Genomic DNA, 27,599 nt, shown 5'->3' on the forward strand with positions numbered 1-27,599 from the left:
CGACCGCCGGCGTTCCGGACGTTCTGCAGAGCTGGGCGCTGGAGACAGCCCCGCACCCCGTGCTTGCTCAGACAAGCCGGCCACTGGAGCCTACGGAGAGCGGGTGACGCAGGCGATCTGGCCTCATCCTCCAGCCACACTGGCCCCCTGTCCTTTCCTGAAACACGCCACGCCGGAACGGGAGCTCGCCGGTCCGCTTCATTTGTCATAGGAACCAAAGTATAAAATTTAAAAAGGCGAGAGGCTTGGGTGGCTCAGTGGTTGAGCGCCTGCCTTTGGCTCCCGGAGTGATCCCTGAATCCTGGGACCAAATCCCACCCTGGGTCTCCCGTGGGAAGCCTGCTTCTCCCTCTGCCTGTGTCTCTGCCTCTCTCTATATATCTCTCATGAATGAATGAATGAATGAATGAATGAATAAATAAATATCTTTAAAATAAAAAATTTTTAAAAGGGCCCCTGGGTGGCTCAGTCCGTAAAAGTGTCTGCCTGAGTCCTGAGATCCAGCCTGCTGCTCTCTCTCCTCCCCACTCCTGCTCTCTGTCGCTATGTCTTGTCTCTCTCTCGCTCTCAAACAAAATCTTTTTTAAAAATTTCAAATCCTTTGTGTACAATTGTAAATAACTTTACCATTTACCTGTTCTACAATTGGGAATAATTTTGCCATGCACTCACTCATTCTCACCGCAGGCATACTCTGATTCAATGCATACAGTAATTTTTTAATACTCTGTATATCTAAGAACCTAAATCCACGAATCAGGAAAGCTATCCTTGGTAGGAGCATTGGAAGCCCCAAGTGCCTCTACGATATGCCCTTCCCTCCCTGATGAACATTTTAAAAACAGCTTTACTAATAATTTACAGGATATAAAATTCACCCATTGTAAGTATACAATTAAATGATTTTTAGTAGATTTAGAGTTGGTCTATCTCCAACAAGAACACTTCCATCATCCAAAAAAGTTCCTTCCTACTGATTTTTTTCTAAATTTTTTTTTTTTTTTTTTTTTTTTATTTATGATAGTCACACAGAGAGAGAGAGAGAGAGAGAGAGTCAGAGACACAGGCAGAGGGAGAAGCAGGCTCCATGCACCGGGAGCCCGACGTGGGATTCGATCCCGGGTCTCCAGGATCGCGCCCTGGGCAAAGGCAGGCGCTAAACCGCTGCGCCACCCAGGGATCCCCTTTCCTACTGATTTGCACTTAATCTCTGCTCCCACACCAGGCCCTAGACTAGTCAGCTGACTCTATAAATTTACCTTTTCTGGACATTTCAGATACATGAAATCATATACTGTGTAGTCTGTTTCATCTGGTTTCTTTCATGTTGCATAATGTTTTTGAGGTCCATTTGTGTTGCACCATTATCAGTTTGGTTCTTTATGTTGCTGAATACTATTCCTTGTGTGGATATGACATTTTATTTATCCATTCACCAACTGATGGATATTTAATCTGTTTCTAGTTTCAAGTCATTATGAATATTGCTGCTATGAATGTTCGCTACATGCTTTTGCATAGACAAGTTTTCATTACTTTTGGATATATTCCTAGGAGTAGAATTGCTAAGTTACAAAATAAATTTATGTTCAACTTTTTGTTTATCTTTTATGTATTTTTAATTTTTATTTATTTATGATAGTCACACAGAGAGAGAGAGAGAGAGAGGCAGAGACACAGGCAGAGGGAGAAGCAGGCTCCATGCACCCGGAGCCCGACATGGGATTCGATCCTGGGTCTCCAGGATCGCGCCCTAGGCCAAAGGCAGGCGCCAAACCGCTGTGCCACCCAGGGTTCCCTCATTTTCTTAATAGTGTCTTTTAGGGACAAGTTTTTAATTTTGATAAATCCCACTATCACTTATTCTTTTTTATGGAACATACTTTTGGTCTTGTGTCTAAGAAATCTTTGCCTGACCTGAAATCATGAATTTCTCCTCTAAGTTTTCTTCTAGAAGTTTTAAAGTGTTAGCGCTTATATACATGACTGTGGCCCACTTTGAGTTCATTTTGTGTGTATGGTGTGAGGTAAAGGCCTAAGTTTATTTTTTTAGAGATTTTATTTATTTATTCATGAGACACAGAGACACAGGCAGAGACACAGGCAGAGGGAGAAGCAGGCTCCCATCCGGGAGTCCAAAGCGGAAATCGATCCCAGGACCCCAGAATCACGCCCTGAGCGGAAGGCAGATGCTCAACTGCCAAGCCACGCCCCCCCTTTTTTTAAGTAACCTCTTTATCCAACATGGGGCCCAAACTTACAACCTCAAGGTCAAGCATCACATGCACTACCAACTGAGCCACTCAGGTGCCTGTTCGGTTTTTTATATACAATTATCCCAGGACAATTTTAAAAGCTTTCCTCTCAGGACACCTGGGTGGCTCAGTGATTGAACATCTGCCTTTGGCTCAGGTCGTGATCCTGGGATCCTGGGATCGAGTCCCACATCAGGCTCCCTACAGGGAGCCTGTTTCTCCCTCTACCTATGTCTCTGCTTCTGTGTGTCTGTCATGAATAGAATCGTTAAAAAAAAAAAAAAAAAAATTCCTTTCTGGGCAGCCCGGGTGGCTCAGTGCCGCCTTCAGCCCAGGGCCTGATCCTGGAGACCCGGGGTTCAAGTCCCGCATGGAGCTCCCTGCATGGAGCCTGCTTCTCCCTCAGCCTGTGTCTCTGCCGCTGTGTCTCTCATGAATAAATACATAAAATCTTAAAAAAAAAATTCCTTTCTCCAGATCTTTGTCAAAAAACAAGTGACACAGATGTAAGGATTTCTGGACTCTTCTGTTGCATTACCTATATTCCTATTTTTATACCAATACCAAAGATTACTGAAGATTATAGTAAATTCTAAAGTCTGATGATGTAAGCCCTCCCACTTAAAAAATTTAGTGGGGGGATCCCTGGGTGGCACAGCGGTTTAGCGCCTGCCTTTAGCCCAGGGCGCGATCCTGGAGACCTGGGATCCAATCCCACGTCGGACTCCCGGTGCATGGGGCCTGCTTCTCCCTCTACCTATGTCTCTGCCTCTCTCTCTCTCTCTGTGTGTGACTATCATAAATAAAAAAAATAAAAAATAAATAAAAAAAAATTTAGTGGGGCACCTGGGTGGCTTAATTAAGCATCTGCCTTCAGCTCAGGTCATAATCCCAGGGTCCTCGGATGGAGCCTCCTGAGCTGCACTCCATGCTACAAGAGGAGTCTGCTTCTCCCTCTCCCTCTGCCCCTCACCCTGCCCATGCTCTCTCTCAGGTAAAAATTTTTAATAAAATAAGGGGATCCCTGGGTGGCGCAGCGGTTTGGCGCCTGCCTTTGGCTCAGGATGCGATCCTGGAGACCCAGGATCGAATCCCACGTCGGGCTCCCAGTGCATGGAGCCTGCTTCTCCCTCTGCCTCTCTCTATCATAAATAAATAAAAATTAAAAAAATAATAAAATTTTTTAAATTAAAAATTGTTTTACTACTCCAGACCCTTTGCATTTCCATATACATCTTATGACCAGCTTATCAATTTCTACACAAAAATGCTGCCGGAATAGGGATTTTATTGTACAGATCACTTTGAGAATTGGCATCTTAACAATATGGAGTCTTCCAAACCATGAATGTGAAATGCCTCTCTATTTATTAAGATCAGGATTTTCAACTTGGGTGTTAATCACACTTGTAGCCAGTAATTCTTTATTGCTCAGGCTGTCTTATGCATTGTACGATGATTCACTGCATCTTTGACCTCTACCCACTAGATGCTAAAAGCTTCCCCTTCCCCAGATTGTGACTACTAAAAATGTCTCCACACATTGCTAAGTGTCTCTCAGTGGGAAAAATCACCACTGGTTGGGAACCTCTCATTTAGACCATCTTTAATTTCTCTCAACAATACCTTTTGTTGTACGTTATAAGTACCTTGCACTTTTGTTAAATTTATTCCAAAGTATAGCATTAAAATGAATGCAATCATGTGAATGTAACTTTCATTTTCACATGTTCTTGTTGTAGAAATACAATTTATTTTTGCATATTTATACCTTTTGAACATTTATCAGTTCTAGCTATTTATGTGTCCGTGTGTAGATTCCCTGGCATTTGTCTATGCACAGGTTCATAACATCTGTGAATAGTTTCTTTTCCTTTTTCCTCTTTCTTCCCTTTACTAACAGTACAGGTGAGAATCTTCAGCACAATACTGAACAGAGTGGCAAGAGCAGACATCTTTGCCTTGCTCCAGATCTTCAGCATCTCTTTACCATCCAGTCCAATCCCTTTTTCAAGATGACCAAATTCCCTTCTATTCCTATTTTGTCAAAATGTTGGATTTTATACATAAACTTTTCTGTACCAACTGGGATAATTTCATAATTTGTGCCTTTTACTCTATTTATCTGATGCTATACAGTAATTGGCATTTGAATGGTAAACCAATCTTGCATTCCTAGGATAAATTCTACTTGGTCATGATGTAGAATGTTACCAGCTTTGCTTTGCTACTATTTTGCTGAGGACTTTTGTATCAGTGTTTATGGGGGAAAACTGGTCTGTAATATTTTCTTTGTAGTCTTTAATTTTGGTTTAAGGGTAATACTGGTCTCAAAATCATTTGGGAAGTGATCCTTCTCTAGCTTCGGAGTTTGTAAAAAATTGGGAAGCCTCTTCTTTGAATATTTGGCAGAACTTAACGTCAAGAACTTAGATGAGGATCTTCAACCTCGAGTCGTCTGGGCCCAGGCATTTCTTCTTTAGAAGACTTTAAATGATCAATTCAACTTCTTTTATAGACCTATTCAGATGTTCTATTTCTTGTTAAATCAGTTGGTAATTCAGGTCTTTCTAGAAACTTGCCTATTTCACCTAAGTTGGCATAAAATTCATAACATTCCTTTACAATCCTTTCCAACTTCTGTAGAATTAGTAATGATGTCTTCTCCCTCCTGAGTTTGGTAATTTATCTTTTTTTTTTTTTTGGTAATTTGGTAATTTATCTTTTGTTGCTGGTCACTCTCCTATCTTGAACCATAAAGTGTTCTTAGTAATGGAAGTCACTCATGGCACAGCACCAAGATTGAAGTCATGTAGGTGCCCGACATCATACAGACTCCATCCAAACCATAATCTCACGACTTCCAAGGTTCCTTGAATTTGAGAGAATTATGCTCTACTTGTCTCTCCACAAGTTAGGCATGAAATGCTACTCCTAGTCCCTCAGAATGTGACCTTATCAATAGCATCACTGTAGATGTAACTAGTTAAGATGTTATACTGAAGGATTACCCTTAATCCAATATGATCAATATCATTATAAGATGGTCATGTGAAGACAGAGGGAGACCACCACATGACCACGAAGGTAGAGATAGGAGTCATACAGCTGCAAGCCAAAGAATCCCAGAGATCAAGAGATCATTGCAAAACATTAAGATTATCTAATAGGTTTCAGAGTGAACGTGGCCTGATTTCAGACTCCTAGCCTCCAGAACTTCCAAATTTCTGTTAAGTCACCCAGCTTAGGGTATTTTGTTGCAGTAGTCCCAAGGAAACCAATACAGAGACATAAATATCTTTTGTTTAACCAACTATTACTTTGGGCTTATCCATTTCTTGCAGCTAATACTAATCTTGATAGATACAGTGAGGATGTTCAGATTCTATCAAAAGCATCAACCTTTTTTGTAGCCTCAGCAAACATTAGCTTAGTATCATTAGCAAAAGTTTATCGGTTTCCAGGAGAACAAGAAAGATTGTGAAATAAACAGTGACAAAATGGAAGTAACCATAGTTCCAATGGTAAATTGAAAAATGAAATCTAGGGGATCCCTGGGTGGCTCGGCAGTTTAGCGCCTGCCTTTGGCCCAGGGCAGGATCCTGGAGTCTCAGAATCGAGTCCCACATTGGGCTCCCCACAGGGAGCCTGCTTCTCCCTCTGCCTATGTCTCTGCCTCTCTCTCTGTGTCTTTCATGAATACATATATACAATCTTTAAAAAAAAATGAAATCTAGGATAAGGTGACTTGAGGAGAAATAACAGCACCTACGTTTATAGAGTACCTATTGTGTCTGTATTTTATTGGCTTCTTTAAACCTTCATCAAAACCTATGAAATAGGGATCCCTGGGTGGCGCAGCGGTTTGGCGCCTGCCTTTGGCCCAGGGCGCGATCCTGGAGACCCGGGATTGAATCCCACGTCGGGCTCCTGGTGCATGGAGCCTGCTTCTCCCTCTGCCTGTGTCTCTGCCTCTCTCTCTGTGTGACTATCATAAATAATTTTTTTTAAAAAATCACAATTAAAAAATAAATAAATAAAAAACCTATTAAATAGATTTTTAACATTTTTACAATTTAAAAATATAAAAACTGAGACCCAGACGGTTAAGTGTCCTGTCCAAGATGCTACTGGTGGCAAAAAGCTAGAAATGGAAATGGACTCCAAAGCCTATACTTGTTTCACTCTACAATGCTGGCTAACAAAGACAGGGTTGCTAGAGAAGAGGGAAGTATGCTTGGGCCCACAGAAATGAAGCCAGTAGGAGGGAGAAGCTGGAAACGCACAGAAACTACCATGAAATTCATGTGCCAGTTTTAATACAAAGGACTTTTAACATATAACTGACAATCCCATCTGCTCTCAGAAAAAGCAGAGAGCAGGGGCTATTCTTTTTCCTACTAAACAGTTCATAATAATAATGGCATTATCTCCAACCTTTACATTAAAAAAAATAAGTCCAGTTCATTTGCTTGAACATGCCCAGAATATCTCCAGATGAGAACTAGTAACACTGTCTCCTAGAAGGGTAATTGGGTGGAAGACTTTTCTTTCACCTTTTGTGTGTTAATTTAGAAAAACATTGAGCAAAAAAAAAAAAAAAAGGCTTTTTTTTCAGTCTAGAAACTTTAGAAAATGCAGATAAAATTTAAAGAAAATCCATTTGCAGGGCGCCTGGGTGGCATAGTCCAGTCCAGCTCTTGGTTTTGCCTCAGGTCATGATCTCAGGGCCTTGAGATTGAGCTCCGCATCAGGCTCCATGCTGTGTGGGCAGTCTGCTTAAGGCTCTCTCTGAAAGAAATCTTTATAAAAATTCACTTGTAATTCTAGGACCCAAAGATTACCACTTATCATATATACACATATATATTTAGGTTGCTTGGCTTTATTTTTAAAAAGATTTTATTTATTCGAGAAAGAGAGAGAGAGAGAGAAAAAGAGGCAGAGACACAGACTGAGGAGAAGCAGCTCCATGCAGGAAGCCCAATGAGGGACTTGATCCTGGGACTCCATAATCACGCCCTGGGCTGAAAGCAGGTGCCAAACTGCTGAGCCACCCAGGTTGCTTGTCTTTAAAACTGGGGTCATAATAAATATAAAAGCGTGTGTGTGTGTGTGGGGGGGGGGGTGTTCCCCCAATAGATTGTTGCCATAATATCTTGTAGATAGCTAATCTACTGCAAATCCAGTCTTCCCTCCTCCTTAGCCAAAACCCAATTTCACGTGGTGTGGCACTGTATATGACAATTTCTCAGCCTTCTTTGCCTAAGGTGTGGCAAGGTCACTAAACAGACAATAAGATGTGAACACAAGTATCACATGAAACTTCTAGGAAGCCTTTTGAATGTCCATTTTCCTTTATTACCTTCCTCCCCTTCCTTCCTGTGCCTTGGAATGTCAGCATCTCAAGCCATCATTGTGTAGTATGTTGAGGAGCATATCCTTGGGTGATTTAGGGATGGCTGGAGCCTGGGCCCCTAATGACTTTGTGATGCTTCTAACAGCAATAGTTCTGGACTATTTCTGGCCTTTAAAAAAAAGATTTTATTTATTCTCGAGACACAGAGAGAGAGACACACACACACACAGAGACAGAAACAGACATGGGCAGGAAAAGCAGGCTCCATGCAAGGAGCCCAACGTGGGACTCAATTCCGGAATCATGCTCTGAGCCAAAGGCTCAACCAGTGAACCACCCAGGCATCCCTCTGGCCTTGTTTTTTGTTGTTTTTTTTTTTTTTTAAAGATTTTATTTATTCATGAGAGACACAGAAAGAGAGAGAGAGGCAGAGACATAGGCAGAGGGAAAAGCAAGCTCTATGCAGGGAGCCCGATGTGGGACTTGATCTCAGGACTCCAGGATCACATCCAGGGCCGAAGGCAGATGCTCAACCGCTGAGCCACCCAGGCATCCCACTCTGGCCTTGTTGTTTTTTTTTTTTTTTTTTTTTTTAATTTTTATTTATTTATGATAGTCACACAGAGAGAGAGAGAGGCAGAGACACAGGCAGAGGGAGAAGCAGGCTCCATGCAGGGAGCCCGACGTGGGATTCGATCCCGGGTCTCCAGGATCGCACCCTGGGCCAAAGGCAGGCGCCAAACCGCTGCGCCACCCAGGGATCCCTCTGGCCTTGTTTTTATCGAGAAAATAAACCTTTGTATTTAGGCCACTGTAATATTTCTTCATTAAACATGCTGCTAGTCATGTGCTTTTTTAAGGAATAAACAATGAATAATATAGAATGCCTTTCTCTAAGTCTATTGAGATGACCAAATAGTCCAGTTAAGCTACTGGATGTGGTAAACTGCAATCCCAAAAATGCTTTGTACAGTGTATTCTTTAAATATGCCACTGGCTTTAAAGCTAATATTTTGCATATGCATTCAAAAAAAAGAAGAGACTAAGTTATCTACTTCAGATTTTGGTGTCAGGGTTACAAATTCTAGTATGCACAGCTTTGGTTACAAAATTAACTGAATGTCTTATAGGAAAAGTGTTCATCCTTAGTTTCTAAGTGTTCTGTTACAGACTTCATCTTTTAACTAGGCTTGGTAGGCTTGGGGATGTGTCTTTTTTTTGGGGGGGGATGTGTTTCAAAATGGCTAGAACTCTTCTAGTGTCTAGATTTCAGAATATAGTTTCCAATTAGCATTAATTTTTTGTTACCTTTCTATCCTTGATGTTTACTGTGTCTCAGTATTAATTTGAAACTCACCAAATTTTAAATATTTGCTTTTTATTTTAGGAGATAAACTTTTTTTAAAAAAAGATTTTATTTATTTATTTATTCATGAGAGAGAGAGAGAGAAGCAGGTTCCATGCAGGGAGCCTGATGTGGGACTCGATCCCAGGACTCCAGGATCATGTCCTGGGCTGAAGACAGGCACTAAACCGCTGAGCCACCCAGGGATCCCCTAGGAGATAAACTTTCTAATTATGGGCAAGTCAACTCTGTTCATGTGCTGGAAGAAAACCAAATGGACAGGCTAACAGCAAATAGTAAATTAAAAAAGATTCGTAGCTATGTGCCATGCAGTATTGTAGTTGCTTTACATATATTAACTTTTGATTCTCAAAAAAATTCCATTATGCACTTCATAGAGGAGGAATCTGAAGAAGATAAATTACTTACTCAAGGTCACATGGCTTCTTGGAGGTAGTAGTGAAGCTAAAGAGCTGAATTATAAGTTTAGAGCTGACTTAATCATCAAATTGTTTGGGACTTCAGAAGACCTCAAATGTTAAAATCGTATGTATCTGAAACCTGTAACACTGCAGTATGTTTCTACAATTTTAACTTTTAAAAACTCAAAAAAATGTTATCTCTAGAAGGGGAATAAAAATTGGAAGAATGTTCACTTTTTTTAAAATGCAAGCTTTTTCAGAACAAACGTGGTATAATTGGGAATACACTGGGCAAGGGAGAGAAAGTCCTAGATTTTTTTCATTCCAGCTGACAATGAATGTGTAAGGTCCATTAAATCTGAATCTTAAGTGCCTCAAGTATATAATGAAAGGCTTGGCTCATCTCACCTGAGGACATTTCCTTTGTCTTACCAGGCCCCACCTCTTTCTAGATGGAAAATGCCAGGCCATAACTTTATTTAAAAAACGAACAAACTCGGGATCCCTGGGTGGTTCAGTGGTTTAGCACCTGCCTTCCGGCAGGGTGTGATCCTGGAGTTCTGGGATCGAGTCCCACATTGGGCTCCCTGCATGGAGCCTGCTTCTCCGTCTGCCTGTGTCTCTGCCTCTCTCTATGTCTCTCATGAATAAATAAATAAAATCTTAAAAAAAAAAAAAAAAAAAAAAGAACGAACTAAAACCACCATGCCAGGTCACTCTCCTACTATGTTCATCAAAAGAAAAAACAAAACATATGATGATAGAATTTTATATTTTGGGGCTGGGTCAGCATCTTCTACATGAGATATATTTAAATAATTTGTTTTGTAAACACTAGCAATCAAGCATTCCTTGTATTTTAGAATATCATCTTTGCTTTCTACCCTGAATGTTTAGTCTCTCAATTTACAGTTGTTTTGTCTTGCTTGTTTTTAAAAAGGAGGCTTCACGCTGGGCTTGAGATCCGAACCTCAGATGAAGAACTGAGCTGAGATCAAGAGTTGGACGCTCAACCGAGTCACCCAGGCACCCCACGTCATTTTTAATAAGTAATATTCATATTCTTTGGGTCATTACGCCATTTACTCTGTTTTCAACATTTCCAACCTCCATAGCCCATTTATGCTCACAGTGGCTCAAAGATCAACAAGGTTCTATCCTAGTCTTAAATTTGTTGAAAGAGATAAAGGGAGAAGAGTCACCTCCTAGTTGTCATGAAAAAACATGGCATTATCAAAACACGAAAGGACTTTCTTGTGGTTGCAGCCAAGTGCTCATTCTTGGCAGCTGCCAGAGGGTAGGGAGCACACAAAGTTAGAAAATAGCAATGAACAATTAAGCATTCAGCTTGACTGCAGGTACTTTCAAGGGCATTAGGAAGTCATTCAGGGTATCTCAGCAAGGGGTCAAGTGGCCAGATGTGTTAGAAAACTTTGATGGGGGATCCCTGGGTGGCGCAGCGGTTTAGCGCCTGCCTTTGGCCCAGGGCGCGGTCCTGGGGACCCGGGATCGAATCCCACGTCGGGCTCCTGGTGCATGGAGCCTGCTTCTCCCTCTGCCTGTGTCTCTGCCTCTCTCTCTCTCTGTGACTATCATAAATAAATAAAAATTAAAAAAAAAAAAAAAAAAGATTTAAAAAAAAAAAAAAAAAGAAAACTTTGATGGTGGCAAGTATAATGGTTCAGAGAATTGGAGGCAGATTACTGTACCCCTTTCCCCCTTCACTAAAAGCCAAATCAGGGCCATGACCATGTGAATGCAGGGGAGGGCAAGATGTTGTATTTAGAAATATACTAGATGACAAAAATGAATGGCTCTAGAAGGAGCAGGAATCAAGTATCCATGAAGGCTCAGAAAGGTGCTTTCAAATAAAAGTACATGTAGGGCAAAGGGGAGGCTAGGTTCCATTTTAAGCATTCAGAGCCTAAGACAACAGTAAAACCTGCAGATAACCACTGATGAATATGGATCTGACGTCAGCAAGGAGGTAAAGGCTTGACATACAGGTTTAGGACCCATCTAGTGGTTAACTGCCCAGATGTGCTTACAAGAGTCCTAAGGACTAAACCCTGGAGCAATGCCACATTTAAAAAGGGACAGAGGAAAACAGTCATAGAGGTATATTAAGAGATGGGGTGAGCAGAATTCTGGAAGAATTCAGGTAAGGGAAATACTGATCCTCAGTGCCAGATCTCCACCTAAGACATGATGGAGTTGTCTCTGCACTAGAGCAGAAGATCCACGAAGGGAACGAGTTTTGCTGTTGGATCTGCAGTGCTTACAACAGTGCTGGGCTCTTAGTAGCCAGTCAAAAGGATACAGGCCAGGTCTTCAGTAGTTACCGAACTTGATCATTAGAAGGCACTGATGATAAACACCAGGGCCACTTTCAGGAACTGCCCCTCTCCCCCCACATCCCTACCCTGTCCAACTCCACCTAAGCATGGCTGGGAGTCTGCCTCCTGGAAGACAGAAGGTTGAGACAGACACGGGTTCACCACTGAACCAGGGGGTAAAAATCTCATGTGTCTCAATCACCCATTTTAATAAAGTTCTACATAGGTAGACATCATCATTATGACGGGTTCCTCTTAAAGACTATGAAATTACCTAGAGCCCATAAAAGCTATACAGAACCGTTGAACATGCAAGTAATTTTAGATTAAAATGAATCTTATGGGAGTTATGCCAAGTGAAGAAGTTGTCCATCACTTATCTGTTTTATGAGTTTTCACATTTGCTTACAAATTAGTATAGCTAGATGATCTTTTACAGCTCCCATCCCCAACAAGTACTGTTGGTGGAGTTCTCACTATATGCCGAAGTTCAAAGATCAAACTGGAAAGTACCAGATTTTGTGATAAAGAACCCCAAATAGAGCCTTGTGGTTCCTGAGGTAGAATCCTGCTCTGACAGATGAGCAGCTGGGATTCCCAAGTCCATCAGGCCCTGTTGGCAAGGCGAGGCTCACTTCCCCTACTGACCAGCAAAACAGGACTGGAGAAGCTGTTGGCCCACAGCAGGCACTTGCTGACAATGGCTGATAAACCTGAACTTTCCCTGCAAACCACTCCAGCTGTTTGGACCCCCAGGGACTCTCCCTTCACTAAAGCCCCTCTTTGAGTACCACAGCCTAAAATACTCCTATTTCCTCCACAGGGAGAAGGGCCCTTCAGGTTTAGTGCCTCTAAATGCAACAGGCTCTGCATCTATTTACTCAAGACTCCACAAAGCATATTTGCTACACGGGTATTTATTTAAGGACTTTCTATATTCAGTCACCACTGAAATCACTGCTAAGCTCTTTCCGTATCTATTTGCGTCACAGTTCTTCATGTTGGGCGGTGAGGTCGACAGGCAAGGGTGAGCCTGTTAGTTATGATTGATGATGACCAGCATGGCGTCACAATCGAAGAGCTCTGAGAGTAAACACTCGTGGAGGAAGAGGATGAGAATGGAGAGGAGGGTTCTGAGGAAGGGCCCAGACAGGCTGCCCCACCCAAAGAACCTGAGGCCTGCATGAGGCCTGGGATCTGCTTTCCCCTCTGCCCTGGAAGGTTCTCTCTGGGTGATTCTAAGGCACAGTGGTGAAGGACATGATTGGCCCACTGAGTGTGGTCCTCTGGTCTAGTGGCAGCCCCTCGCCCGGCTAACAGTGCAACAAGCATTCCATTTAGAAGATCTTCTCAAACACATGCAAGCAGCATTCTCTAATGGAAATGGAGACAAGGTCTTTCTTGGAAGAGAGTGCCCCAGAAGACACTCTCTGCCCCAAGACCAACCAGGTCCCTTTTAAGGTCCCTGAGAACAGCAGCCTGGGAGCAACCAAGACTTTCAAAGGCTGACAAGGCACAGAGTGGATGAATGAAAAGATAACAATACATGGAAAAAACAAAACACAACACAACTTTGGCTTATACCTCCAACCTGAGGCAGGGACTTCCGTGTCCACCAACATGCAGAAACAGATGATTGTAGCAGATGGCTGTCAGAAATGCTTTAGCATTTCCCACACGGTCCACACCTCAAGCCCTCTGCTCTACCCTCCCCCACAACCCCCCCCCAATACACACACACACACACACACACACACACACACACACACAAATAGTATCTGCAAGAATAAGTCAGAGGTTGGGATCCAAAGCCTGAAGTCAGGATAGAACTCTTGGCACTCCGCACTAAATCACCATGATTAGTCCTATCTAGACAGCAAAATTCACATTAGCCTAAGCTCAAATGGCAGGGTCTGTCTTGTGAAAAGTTAGGCTGCACCCAAGACTGCCAGATCTGGAAAGTCTTTCACTTCTCCTACTTCGCTGAAAGGCTGTCCACCCTGGTTGAATGTCAGCTTATACCGTAACCGGATGGGCTCCTGGACAAAGATAGAAGACATTAAATTAGTGGGGAGAGACACAGACCAGCCCAATGTAAGAGCTTTTACCCACCCAGTAGTCACCAAAGAATAGCATATCATGTTAACTCCATGCCAGCGAGGCCTTCAAACCACCATATGACAGGAACACCTGGCCAGGACCCTCTAGGACGACACATACAAGGGGAGCCAGCCATACATCCTCGGAGAACTACCACACCTTTGCAGTCCTGAGGTGGACCACAACTCAGAGACCACCTAAGGAGGGACAGGCAGAATTCACACCCTTTCAGAGGACTCCATGGTACAGGGGGAGTTTGTGTCACTCTCTTGGTTCCCAGCTCATGGGAAACTGGTCACAGATCTTCCTTCAATGAGCCCCCGAAGAAAAACAGACTCAGCGAGGAATATTCCACCACCACTCCCAACCGGAGACTTTAGAGCAAGACCTAAATAAACCTTTCAACCTATCATGTTGTCTATCTTCAGTTCAGGGCCCCACCCCCCATCCCCTTGCTATCAAAGTTACCAGAACATACTTTGTGTGGATTGTCAAGCAACAGCATCTGAGAGATCACAGCTGGAGGCATCAATGGACTGAATGCAGGGAGCTTGGAGCTGGATGCCGGCTGCAGCTTCACTCTCATGGACTATCGGGGAGAGAAAAATCCATTATCTAACTCATTCCTAACAAAGTACAGCTTCAAAGATGGAGTTTACGTAAACACCCATCAAATTAAAGGGTTCAAAAATCCTTTCCTTCCATAAACAGAAGTTGTGTGGTTAATGCTGGCTTCTGAGAGGCAACATGAGGAGCTAGGGCATACCTTGGGCTGAGTTCTAATTCTGTTTCTTACTAGTTCTGGGAACTTGGGCAAAATACTTAACCTTTCTGAGCCCTAGATGAGAAATTTATAAAATAGAGGTAACAATAACAAATCCCACAAAACTACCATGAGGATGAGATGATACATATCTTTATTTTTGCCTACCTCAAATCTTTCCTTTCAGGACCTCCTTTCCCTGTTCATTGTGACACTGGTATGGCTATTAATCAATGGGGCCCTACTTCCCTTGGAAAGGAATGGATGCAGTATATAAGTTGGCCAGAGTACCTCATATCCCTTAACACAAGTTACTGGTCCCAGGTATGCAAGTAATGCCAGCAGAGCCAATCCTAGCTCTTTCTTGGGTAATCAATATGCGTGCCTCATATCACATGGAAGTTTCCTTCTGAGATAAAAAGAGTTAAGGAGGTTAAGAACTATGTCACTCCAGAGCTGCTGATAGCCATTTCCATGCTCTGTGGATTCTGCTGGAGAATAGGCTCCAAAGAAGAAACCAAAGTCAAGAGGCAGAAAGAGACAGATTCTTAAGGAATCATTTTAAGAACTTATCTGGATCCAGCCACATCTGAAGTCAGATATTCAGAAATCCCCAGTTACACAAGCCGATCAAATTCCCCCCTTTGATCTTAAATTCCTCTGAAGATTGTGTCTCTGATACCTAACTAAAAGATAATGTCCTAGCAAAGGACCTGGCACTCAAACATAGTAGCTTAATTGAAAAATTCAAAGCTGGCCAGTGACGACTCACCTTTGGCACAGCCACTTGAAACATGATGTCCCAGACAGGCTGGGTGGCAGTGCTCATCATGGTCAACAGCAATACTTGCACCTCCGGGTGGCCAGGGGCCCCAGTCTGGGAAAAGTGGAGCAGAATTCGGAATCCATTCCGGTCATACACGATAAGAGGCGGCAGGCTGCCTGGTAGAGAAGGACCCAATCAAAAGGGTTACTAGCATGACCACAAAGTCGCCCACAGCCAAGCCTGAAAGAGATGTACATGTTATCATCGAATGCTACTGATCTCCAGTCAGCATAGCTCCTAGACTGACCTCCTTGGACCCAACCTTTCTGCACCACCAGCCCTCACTACTTCCAGTTGGACTTCTAAGGCCCTTCAAACTGATCTCTCCCCACCATCCAACCATCTGAAGCACATGACCAGTTGTTTTTTTTTTTTTTTTTTAAAGAAAAAAGGAACTTTTTTTTGAGGGAGACAGGATTATGACTAAAATATGCTGAACACTACAGAAAATACAGGATATCATAGAAAAATGAAATAAAAAACACCAATAACTCTACCCAGAAATAAACATTGCTAACATCTGGGCCTATGTCCTTCTGGTCTCTTTTATATGACTACACACACACACACACACACACACACATACACACACGCACCTCTTGCATTTGATTTTATAATACTATAAACACAGATCTCTTCAAGTCAATAGGTTTAATAAAATTCCAATTGAAATCCTAACAGGATTGTTTTAATTCAGCTAAGAAATGATTCTAAGGCAAATGAGGGTGGGGTTGGGGGGTAAGTTCATGAGACTATCCATTTAAAAAGAGGAAGGAAAGGTTATTTGCATCAATAAATACACATAAGTACACAACTGAGCAAAGAGGTAGAAAACAAAGCATGCAGAATAGACCTAATAGGAGAACTTAACACATTAGAACACCTATTTCAAAGTCAGTAGCTGATTCAGTAAGCAGCAGACAACTACCTAACCTGGGAAAAAATTTTTTAATGAAGATCCTTATTTTATGCCAAACATCACTTATCAAAATGTAAGTTCTACAGCAAATTACCCTTCAAGAAAGGAATTGAATCAGGGTGCCTGGGTGGCTCAGTCGGTTAAGTGAGTGACTTGATCTTCAACTCAGACCATAATCTCAGGGTTGTGAGATCAAGACCGGCATCAGGCTGAGCATGGAGTCTGCTTAAGACTCTCTCTTTCCGGGCAACCCTGGTGGCTTAGCGGTTTAGCACCGCTTGCAGCCCGGGGTGTGATCCTGGAGACCCGGGATCAAGTCCCACGTTGGGCTCCCTGCGTGGAGCCTGCTTCTCCCTCTGCCTGTGTCTCTACCTCTCTCTCTCTCTCTCTCTTCTCTCTCTGTGTCTCTATGGATAAATAAATAAAATCTTAAAAAAAAAAAAAGACTCTCTCTTTCCTTCTTCCTCTGCCCCTCCCCAACTCAAGTACACAGGCATGCACATTCTATATCCAAAAAAATTTTCATTAAAAAATAAAAAATAAATTGAATTAATAAATGATAGTGCCATGATTATATAATGTATGGAGACATTTTAAAAAATAAAGGTTTTGAAGAACAATTCAGAGCATGAAAAACTGCTATGGCTTATAACATTAAAGCAGACTATAAAACATTCTAAGTATACTACAGTATGCTTTTACAATTTATTAAAAACATGTATATGCACATGGCTAAGACAAGAAAATACACTAAGACATAACAGAACTTCCATCTCTGGGTGAATAGTATAGTATAGATTTCAATTTTCTGCTCTATTTTTTCTAAAATTTCTTCATTGAGGGGTACCTGGGTGGCTCAGTCAGTTAAGCATCTGACGCTTGATTTCAGCTCATACCATGATCTCCAGGTCCTGGGATCAAGACCAGAGGCAGGCCCTGTTCTGAGCACGGGGTCTCCTTGAGATTCCCTCTCTCCTTTTCCCTCTCCCTCAAATGATTAAATAAAATCTTTAAAAAATTCTTAAAAATAAAATTTCTACATTTAATGTATTTTTTCACTTAAAAGAAAAAAATACAAATAACAAAAAGATTATTTGAGAGAGAGAAAAAAAAAAAAAAAAAAAACAGCAGTGGAGGGGAGAGGGAGAAGCAAACTCTCCACTGAATAGAGAGCTGGTCTCAGAGCTCCATCCCAGGACCCTGAGATCATTACCTTGGTCGAAGGCAGATGCTTAACTGACTGAGCCATCGAGGTACCCCTAATTTTTTGTACTTTTTAAATAATTTCAGATTTATAAAATGTTACAAAAACACAAAGAACTCCCATATGCTCTTTATCCAACTTCCTTAAATGTTAACATTTTACATAACCACAATACAATTATCAAAACTAGGAAATTAACACTAAAATGTATTATTATTATTTTATTTAGAAATATCACTAATGATAGTCCTTTTCTTTTTTTAAGATTTTATTTACTTGCCCCAGAAAGGGTGCTAAAGAACACAGGGATGCTTTTGTTTTTACAGCCCGTGACATTCTGATTTACCAGAACTAAAACTAGAATAATTGAAATTCAATGGTGTGAGCCTAGATATGGGACTTCAATAAAAGCCTGAACTGTCTACCAAAAAAAAAAAAAAGACTTTATTTACTTATTCATGAGACCCACAGAAAGAGAGTGGCAGAGACACAGGCAGAGGGAGAAGCAGACTCCATGCAGGGAGCCTGATGCGGGACTCTATCCTGGAACTCCAGGATCATGCCGAGTCGAAGGCAGATGCTCAACTGCTGAGCCACCCAGGTGTCCCTGAACATGTATTATTTTTAAGTTAAAGTAAATATCGTAAATGATTCCCACCACATACTGACTGTTTAAATTCCTCTGCCTAGTTCCAGGGCTCCTTACAATGTGACCTCAGCACGCCAAGCCATAGGAGAGCCATATGCCCAGAGAAAAAGGCCTGCACCATACATCTAAAGACCCCAGGTATCTCCTGCTCACATGTAGCATGTCAACTGTATGCAGTCACCTTCCTTCCATCCTTCGTAAGGGAATAATCTCTGCTCTTCCGTTCTAATGAGGACCCCTAATGGAAGAGGACCACCAGCCAAGTTCTTCCTTTCCATCTAACCCCACATCTTCAGAATTATTTCTGCCACACTGGACATTCCCCTACTTGAATTTCAAATGAGTGAGCATCACATCTGTAAATAGACTCAAGCCCCCTAAATTAAAGCCCCCAATATCCTTCATCTATAGTGTCAACCCCAAGACAGAGAAAACTTTACAAAAAATAGTAGGTAAGAGACTATGAAGCCATCTTCAGGCAAAATCTCTACCAGTCACCTTACCCAATTTAAGAGCCAACCCCTACCAAACCAGAGCAGATAAAGCTGGATATCTAATAGCAAGGGAAGGGGAAAAAAAGTGAAACTGTACTTACTGGGCTTAACAGACTCCAAAGGGACAAACACTTGAGCCAGAGGTGTATTCTGGGAGGATGGGGAAGAAGCCAATGGCCCAGCTTCCCAGGACCAGCCTGGAGAGGACTTAGTGCCAGGTGGCACTTCCTTAGGGATGCTCTTCTGTGGAACATAATTCCTGCAAAGAAATTTTTAAAAATATTAAGACTAGCAAAAATTACAGACAATTCCAGAAATCTGATTAGGCTTTCTGAAGAATGATATACGAAAGGGGGGGAAAAAAGAAACATATATGTCTCCATTTACTCTGGAGGGATAGGACTTTAGATGGGTAATTTCACCTGTGCTTCAGTTTTCTCATCCATAAAATGGAAATAGTCTAGCATCTATCTCATGGGGTTATTAGGGTTTAAAAAAATTTATTATTATTATTATTATTTTTTAATTTAAGACAGAGAGAAAGAGGCAGAGACATAGGCAGAGGGAGAAGCGGGTTCCCAGGGAGCCCTATGTGGGACTCTATCCCATGACCAGGGGATTATGCCCTGAGCCAAAGTTAGATTCTCATCCGCAGAGCCACCCAGGTGTCCTTCATGGAGTTATTAGAATTAAATGAGAAAATGTGGGCAGCCCCCGTGGTGCAGCGGTTTAGCCCTGCCTGCAGTCTGGGGTGTGATCCTGGAGATCCGGGATCGAGTCCCACGTTGGGTTCCCTGCATGGAGCCTGCTTCTCCCTCTGCCTGTGTCCTAGCCCCATTCTCTCTAAATAAATAAATAAATAAATAAACAAACAAATAAATAAATAAATAAAAATGAGAAAATGTATAAAAGGCATTTAGGGGACTGTGTGCACATAATAAGGACCCAATAAATTATACCTATTAAGGTAATCAAGGCTATAGTTGTCGGGCAGCCTCTGACAACAAATTGCTCAGTTAGGTTAAGTTTCTTAAACATGGTCACCAGAATAGCGGGACCTAGGAGATGATAACACTGATTACACTGACCACTTCATTCACACTTCATGATTTTGTCCATTTGGAATATAGATTGAAAACATTTTTTTTAAGTAGGCTCCACATCCAGACCCTGAGATCAAGACCTGAGCTGAAACCAAGTCAGACCTTAACCGACTGCTCAGTCACCCAGGCACTCAGAAAACATTTTCCAATACAAATTGAAAACTACAGGGATCCCTGGGTGGCGCAGCGGTTTGGCGCCTGCGTTTGGCCCAGGGCAAGATCCTGGAGACCCGGGATCGAATCCCACGTCGGGCTCTGGGTGCATGGAGCCTGTTTCTCCCTCTGCCTGTGTCTCTGCCTCTCTCTCTCTCTGTGACTATAATAAATAAATAAATAAAATTAATAAAAAAAAAAAAAAAAACAAATTGAAAACTACAGTCCAAAGTAACCTGCTCCCAAATCAGGAAGATAACCAGCCCCCTGCTGAGTGGCTAGAAGTAAATGGAAAGAAACCCCCTCTGGGTGACAACAAGAATGATCTCCCAGCACATCTCCATGTCCACGAGGGCCCTGTGTCTCTATTGCAGACATGGACACTCTCAGGCTGTCTACAGGAAGACAAACCACTCCAACCTTCCCAGAGGCAAAGCAAAAGAATCTACATACATGTCTATATTCACGCCCTAGAGCACCTCTACTTTTAGGAATCCAGACTACAAAAAATGCTCCAAATGCCTTTGAACTGAAAGCTATGTAAATAACCACAAGAGGGGAATGATTAAATATACAAATATTACATACAACCATCAGAATGGGAGAAATTTATATAAACTAATATGGACATGTATCAAAGATGTAATATGAAAAACTCACACTGGAGTAGTTTGAAAATTATGACCCCATTTGTATAAAAATAAGCATTTTATCACTCCCTAAAGATAACGTCAAATGTTCCTTCTTTGCATTTCTTGTGTGTAGTAATGTGTTAATTGGGTCTTTCTATATTATCTATTTCTCTAGTGATCAAATTTTGCTTAACTTCAGATTACATTGTAATCAGAAAAGGAAAAAAAAAAAAAGTCTATGATCACCAAAATCATCATTATCATCCACTGCTGCTACTCCTTAAACCAACCCCTTTGCAAAGGTCCTGACCAAAGCATGTCTTTTCCTCTGACTTAGGATGACGGCCAAAGGAGAAGGGAAACACATATTGAACTTTTGGTAGACAGGAAGAAGTCCCTCCAGGGAAAGAGAAGTCTCAGGCTGTCTTCAGGTGTCACCCCATACTCTACTACATTAACACTGCTCTTTGGCCCAGCCCCCACGCCAGGAGCATGAAGCATGCATAAGAGCCACTCTTCTATTTTCCTTGCCCACAAGACTCACAGAGGCCCTGGACATGGCTGTGGGGAGAGGAGATCCAGCAAGTTCCTTTCTGCAGGAGGGCTCTGAACACCACCACCTGGCAGTGTGCTGGCGGTGGGATTCCTCTTTTCCTTACAGCAATTCTGATCGGCAACCTGTCAAACCAGGAATGGCTAAAATAAGGGCAGGGTATGAATGATCAGGGGGGTGACACATGATATAGGCCTACTGCATTTCCTGGGGCAGGAGGAGAAAGAAAGGGCAAGAGAATATAGGACTCCTGATCAGACCTTCCGTAAGCGAGAGCCTGGATACCACTAAAGAGAGTAGGGGTACAAGGAGAGGGAAAAATGTGTCTCTTGGGGGGGTTCAAGTCAGACAAGTATAGGTAAGGAAGAGGCTTTGGACCGCCAAGTCCATAACTGCCACCAGGCTATGCTGTAGCCCCTTCCCCGTGCCCAGACAGCACTTTCCTCATGAAGTTAGGTTTGGGGGACCACACCTCCTCTCCAGCCCCTAGGAAGAGCTTCCTTACCTCGTTGGTAATCGGAGCATCACCAAGTCCTATAAGGAAGAAACAAAAAGATGCATACCAGTAACTCTACCCAATAGGAACTGGAGATTGATTCCATGTTCATCCTTTCTAGAACATTTAGAAAGCCTAAGCAAAGCAAATTACCCAAAATCATTCAACTCCTCCATGGCAAATCTGAGACTAAATGCAAAGAGGACCTCTCTCTGAACTTCCCAGGATAGTAGTACCCCCTTATCCATTAGGGGATATCTTCTAAGACTCCTGGTGGATGCCTGTAAAGGCAGATAATGCTAATCCCTATGCCCCCCACAAACACACATATACATCTACAATTAAGTTTACTTTGTAAGTTAGACACAGTAATGGTAAAATAGAATAATGATACACTGTAGTAAGAGTTACATGAATGTGGTCTCTCTCTCAAAATATATTATACTGTACTCACCCTTTGTCTTCTTGTGATGGGAGATGATAAAATGCCTACGTGATGAGATGAAGTGAAGTGAACAACGTAGGCATGTGACATAGCCCTAGGCTACAACTGACTTTCTGACCATAAGTCAGGAGGATCATCTGCTTCCAGACCTCTGGTAACTGAAACCATGGACGAAGGTGGGAAGACTACTATACACCCAGCTCCCTCTAAAAATGGGCATATTCTCTCCAAGTGGAACCAGCTTACTCACTCTCCCCGGGAGTCAGGGCCATTCTGTGCCTGCTCCCCCTGAACACCAACCCTCACCTAAGGCTGCCAGGTCCTGGTGAAGTAATGATGGTGCCACAGTCCCAGCCTCCTCAGATCCATTGTCCACCTCCAAGTCAATCAGAGGGCAGCTCTTCATGAAGCCTGCTGGTTTCTGAAAGACTAGAGAATGGTCAAAAAAATATCAGGATGAAAGCAAAGTCTCCACTTAATGCCTGTCAGCTTCCCACAGGCCTTCTCCCAATCAGAAGACATCACATGGGCCACTCAACGAACACCCACTGCATGGCTGGATGTACAGACTGAGTTGGCATCTGGAATATGAGGCAGCCAGAGGACTGCCTCTCCACCTCAGCTATCAGTGTCCTCCACTAAGGATCCATTCAACCTGGCCAGAAACAGAGCTGATGTCTCTAGCTCACAAGCCTTTTGACCAAAGCTAATCACAATCACTGAGCGCTTAATAAAAATATAAAACTCAGGCCGAGCTCTAAGCAGTCTCAATTCAGAAGGTTCAGTTCTACCAGGTTCTACCAGGTTCAGTATATCAGGTCCAAGCTGAGGACCTAAGAATCTGCATTTCAGCCAGTATTCCAGATGATTCTAATGCAGCTAGACTGCGAGGCACCACCAAAGCGGATCTTTTTTTTTTTTTTTTTTTTTGGTTTCTAACTCCTGTAGGTAAGCATTCATGAGAAAAGGAATCAAAATCTGGGTACAATATAGCCATCTGCTTCTGAGGACAGCCAAACCTGGGGTCGCACCTGCCAGTCAGTTCATGATGGCACATGTGGCAGAAGCTGGCTAAATAAAACCTACTGTCAATGGGAAGGGCAAAAATGTGTCTCATTTTTATAACATAACCCAGAATATTCTGAGAATCCATTTCTTCTCTGGGATTTATAGGATGACCAGGCAGAAAGTAAGGAGAGGCTTCTTTTAAAGTATTATAACCTTGGGAAAAAAGAAAAAAAAAAAGGAGAGGCTTCTTTGCACATACCTCTGGAGACAGGTAGGTCTCCTACTGAGCTGGTCACTGTGTTCCCAAAGATGACTCGGCCCTCCATCACCTGTTTGTATAGCAGAACTCCCTGGGTGAGAAGGTCATTTGCCTGGAGAATCTCCGCTGAAGGAGAGAAAAATGAGAACCTGCCTGATTTAGCTACCAACAATCTCGGTCTTTTTTAAGCCATTCCAGACAGCAGCTGTCCCATGGCTCTACCAGGTTCAGTATATCCATGCCTCCTGCCCTCAGATCAGGTGATCAGGCCCCTAGCAGACCCAGTCATTCAGTCCCTGAACCCCAATACTTCTAGCTTTCAAGATGAAGGCGGAACCAAATTTCTTCACCTCCATTCCCAGTACCTTTCAACAGGATAGTCAACACTTGAAACATGTCTCCTTCAACCAAGGAACTGAAACTTTAATTAACTAAAATAAAAAACTGTTCCTGTCAATGTGGATACAAACATTAAGAGAGTTTTGCAGGGAGGCACCTGGGTAGTTGTCAGTTAAGTGTATGCCTTTCGCTCAGGTCATGATCTCAGAGTCCTGGAATCAGCCCGTCAGACTCCCTGCTCAGCCGGGAGCCTGCTTATCCCCTCTCCCTCTGCTGCTCCCCCTGCTCATTTTCTTTCTCTCTAAAATAAAGAAATAAAATCTTAAAAAAAAAAAAAAAAAAAAGAGAGAGCAGCCTGCATGGCTCAGGGGTTTAGCACCACCTTTAGCCCAAGGCGTGATCCTGGAGTCCAGGTATCAAGTCCCACATCAGGCTCTCTGCCTGGAGCCTGCTCCTCCCTCTGCCTGTGTCTCTGCCTCTTTTTCTTTGTGTTTCTCAGGAATAAATGAATAAAATCTTAAAAAAAAAAAAAAGAAATATGATGAATTTATAAGAAGTATCAGATTTGGAAAAACATACCTAAATACCACAGGGCGTGCATGCCCTCAGACCACTGTGGTCTAAAGAAACTTTGTAGGTCAAAGAACATGTTTTTTTATGTAATAAGAAAGAGGTGAAGAAAAGAGCTGGGCAGCCAGGGTGGCTCAGGGATTTAGCGCCGCCTTCAGCCCAGGGCGTGATCCTGGAGACCCGGGATCGAGTTCCGCGTCGGGCTCCCTGCATGGATCCTGCTTCTCACTCTGCCTGTGTCTCTGCCTCTCTCTCTCTCTCTCTCTCTCTCTCCCCGTCTCTCATGAACAAATAAATAAAACCTTAAAAAAAAAAAAAAAAAGAGGAGCTATCTATTAAAACAAGACTTATGAAATGCCACCAATTACAAAGTATGGCTTTTTTGAGTCTGATTTTAAAACTAAATGCCCAGGGAAATCTGAACACTGATGATCACCCTGAAACATTTGGAATTTGCTTCAAAGAGAATGAGGGATGTGGGAGGAGAGCACGGTACACATGAAACAAAAGGAAAAAAGATAAGCCATGAGCTGGTAATTGTTAACACGTAAAGGGCACACAGGATTTATCCCACTCTTTCCTTTTACGTGTTTGGAAATTTTCCATAATAAAAAGTACAAAATGTTTTATTTAAATCCCTATGCAGGGGCAGCCCCGGTGGCGCAGCGGTTTAGTGTCGCCTGCAGCCCAGGGCGTGATCCTGGAGACCCGGGATCAAGTCCCACATCAGGCTCTCTGTATGGTGCCTGCTTCTCCCTCTGCCTATGTCTCTGCCTCTCTCTGTCTCTATAAATAAAATAAAAAATAAAATAAAATAAAATAAAATAAAATAAAATAAAATAAAATAAAATAAAATAAAAAGAACTCACAATCTCTGCTCCTCATTATAAATCAATCAATCAATCAATCAATCAATCAATCAATCAATCCCTATGCACAGGTACTAAATTCTCCACTGTCCCTACCATCATCCCTACTGTTCCTCCTCAGCCAGCCTCAGGTAAGTGCCCCCTGAAGGCACTCAGGTTGGTGAAACCTCCAAGATACAGCAGTTTCTCAGACTTCTGTGGACGCCAGTATCCATTCCAGCATCTCCCTTACACCCAACTTACATGGCACATTTCCACTGCTCTTTCTGCTTTCAGACCTGCAGATGACTGCTTGCTCAGGCCTAGACTGTCTTGGAAATCAGTTCTAAGCCAAGACAGGACACATCCTTCTGAAAAACCTAAAGCCACTCTGTCTTATTTCTGGCACCACTGTAGCCCTGCAGGAAGGAGCATGTGTTCCACCCCCCAGTGTCCCAGCTGTGCCTCCAGAAGAACAGCTGCGTTACCGAGTGCATCATCGTCATCCGTGGTATCACTCGCCAGCCGAAACAGGGTGGGCCTCAGCTTTTCACATCGCTCGTACACGACCTGAGAAAACAGAGCCTGATTTCACTGCACACACCAAGGACCCACAGCAAGGCCCCAGGTGCCTCCAATAAGCATACAGCAGAGTCTGGGGCTTCTGGCATTCTCTTTAGTCTGTCCCAAATGCATGACTGCAGGTTTGAAGTGACAAGGCCGTTAACAGTGTTGGAAAAGGTATGGGCTACAGTTACCTGAATTTTTTAAATAGTTAAAAAGGCGACCTAAGAATCCACCTTCTGAGCATGTAGGGTAATACCTCTTTTCCAAGCTCCTTTCCCTGCCCCCTAGAAGAGCTTTAATAATGGTAACCCCACATGGAAGCCTGAAGTGACTGCCCTGCTTTAAAACTAAGACCCAAACACCCCATCCAACTGTTGTCTGATGCCAGTCTTGCTTTTCCCACTGCAGGTTCTCCCAGGACTAAATCTCATTCTGCACTAATTAACAACTGGGAAATCTCACTCTCCTCATCCCAGGAGAGTGCTCTGAACAACTTCACCCTCCACATGCTATGTACTAAGGAGGACATGTAACTTCTGTACACGTTGGGCTTCCTTCCTTGCAAGGGAGCATATTAACTTAATACTCCAGGCCTCCCTGGTGGCAGTGCTCTCTGCTGACCTTCCCGGGGCTGGTGAAATGAAGACCTGATAGGGGAGTCTGGGAGAGGAAGCAGGAAAGAGTGAGCCCCTTCCTGCCACTTTGCTCTTGAGAGCTACCTACCTATACGGAAACCCACATTCGGCTCTGCTCCTACCAGCTGTACGTTTTAGAGAAGGAAGCCCCTGGTTTGCCAGCACTATTTTAGGTGGTAGGTACACCTACCTGATTAGGCTTCAGTATTAGGAAGCCACTGGCCAATATTTATGTGCCACTTTTTCCAAAGTAGGCTTTACCCATTATAAAGGTAAAGGTTTGTTTCCCGCCACATCTCTCCTATCTTCTAGCTGATTATCATCTTGGGTGGGGAAAGGGGGGAAAGTTGTGCTATTTAGAAGGCCAGCATGCCAACCCTGCTGATGGACTTGGGCGCAAACTCACCACAGGGAATTGGCTTGAGTGTCTGCCTGGCCCAAGCCCACTAACCCTTCTGAGTACTTTCCCCTCTGGCCCCAGAAGGTCAGCATGATCTTCTCTATAACACTATTCAATCCTACCTGAGCTGATTAGCCTGGGGTAGATATAGGAGCCATGCTGGACAAGCAGATTTTTCGCTTAGGAACTTGGAATAAGGAAAGATACTAGTTTGCTTCTACTAACCCAGTAAAATGGAAGGGCAGGGAAACTAAGGAGCTAGGTGAAGGCCATCTCTCCTGTGCAGAGAAGCATAAGAAGCTGGACAAATGTAGCTGACAGAAGGAGGGAGAAGAGCACAGCTCCAAGGACAGACTAAGAACGGTTGGCTTCCATAGCATTCCAGTTCCAGCACCATCTGTCTGCACTGGGCAGTACTGGCATAGCTAGGACAGTAAACGCACTAGCGGCAGAAGAAAATAGACAAACTGAATTCCAAAACTAGGGTAGCTTGGGTGGCTCAGCGGCTTAAGTGCTTGCCTTCGGCCCAGGGTGTGATCCTGGGGACCCGGGTTCGAGTCCCATGTCGAGCTCCCTGCATGGAGCTTGCTTCTCCCTCTGCCTGTGTTTCTGCCATTCTCTCTCGCTCTCTCTCATGAATAAATAAATAAAATCTTAAAAAAAAAAAAAAAAGAATTCCAAAATTAAAAACGTTTGCTTCAGAAGACACTATCCAGACAGTGAAAAGCCAACCCACAGGATGGGAGAAAACCGTCTGACAAAGGACTGGTATCCAGGATAGATGAAGGACCCTTACAACTCAAAAACTAAGAGACAGGGATCCCTGGGTGGTGCAGTGGTTTAGCGCCTGCCTTTGGCCCAGGGCGCGATCCTGGAGACCCAGGATCGAATCCCATGTCAGACCCCCTATATGGAGCCT

The 27,599-nt window shown here is 43.0% G+C and overlaps 1 protein-coding gene and 2 long non-coding RNA genes across 5 annotated transcripts in view; 1 reads left to right on the plus strand and 2 right to left on the minus strand.

Moving 5' to 3' along the window:
- Positions 1-13: 13 nt before the first annotated feature.
- LOC140638587 (uncharacterized) lies at positions 14-14,133 on the plus strand. The gene is made up of 3 exons (XR_012035604.1): positions 14-191; positions 10,322-10,430; positions 12,541-14,133. It is a non-coding gene; the product is annotated as an uncharacterized lncRNA (long non-coding RNA).
- On the minus strand, positions 3,425-11,031 carry LOC140638586 (uncharacterized). Its single transcript, XR_012035603.1, has 2 exons — positions 8,386-11,031; positions 3,425-8,178 (listed from the first exon to the last, which is right to left on the minus strand). It is a non-coding gene; the product is annotated as an uncharacterized lncRNA (long non-coding RNA).
- The window catches only part of GGA2 (golgi associated, gamma adaptin ear containing, ARF binding protein 2), a 32,935-nt gene continuing 17,954 nt past the window's right edge, over positions 12,619-27,599 (minus strand). For 2 of the 3 annotated variants that reach the window (XM_072836178.1, XM_072836177.1), the window contains exons 9-17: positions 25,567-25,648; positions 23,322-23,447; positions 22,361-22,483; positions 21,619-21,647; positions 21,105-21,238; positions 18,774-18,931; positions 15,353-15,522; positions 14,296-14,406; positions 12,619-13,756 (exon numbers count right to left, since the gene is read on the minus strand). In XM_072836178.1, coding sequence (XP_072692279.1) covers positions 13,646-13,756; positions 14,296-14,406; positions 15,353-15,522; positions 18,774-18,931; positions 21,105-21,238; positions 21,619-21,647; positions 22,361-22,483; positions 23,322-23,447; positions 25,567-25,648 — 1,044 coding nt within the window. In that variant the 3' untranslated portion in view covers positions 12,619-13,645. Of the gene's footprint in view, positions 13,757-14,295; positions 14,407-15,352; positions 15,523-18,773; positions 18,932-21,104; positions 21,239-21,618; positions 21,648-22,063; positions 22,099-22,360; positions 22,484-23,321; positions 23,448-25,566; positions 25,649-27,599 lie in introns of all 3 variants that reach the window. The other variant, XR_012035594.1, reaches the window with a different exon arrangement.

This window comes from Canis lupus, chromosome 8 (assembly GCF_048164855.1).
Source record: "Canis lupus baileyi chromosome 8, mCanLup2.hap1, whole genome shotgun sequence".
NCBI classification, from domain to species: Eukaryota; Metazoa; Chordata; class Mammalia; order Carnivora; family Canidae; genus Canis; species Canis lupus.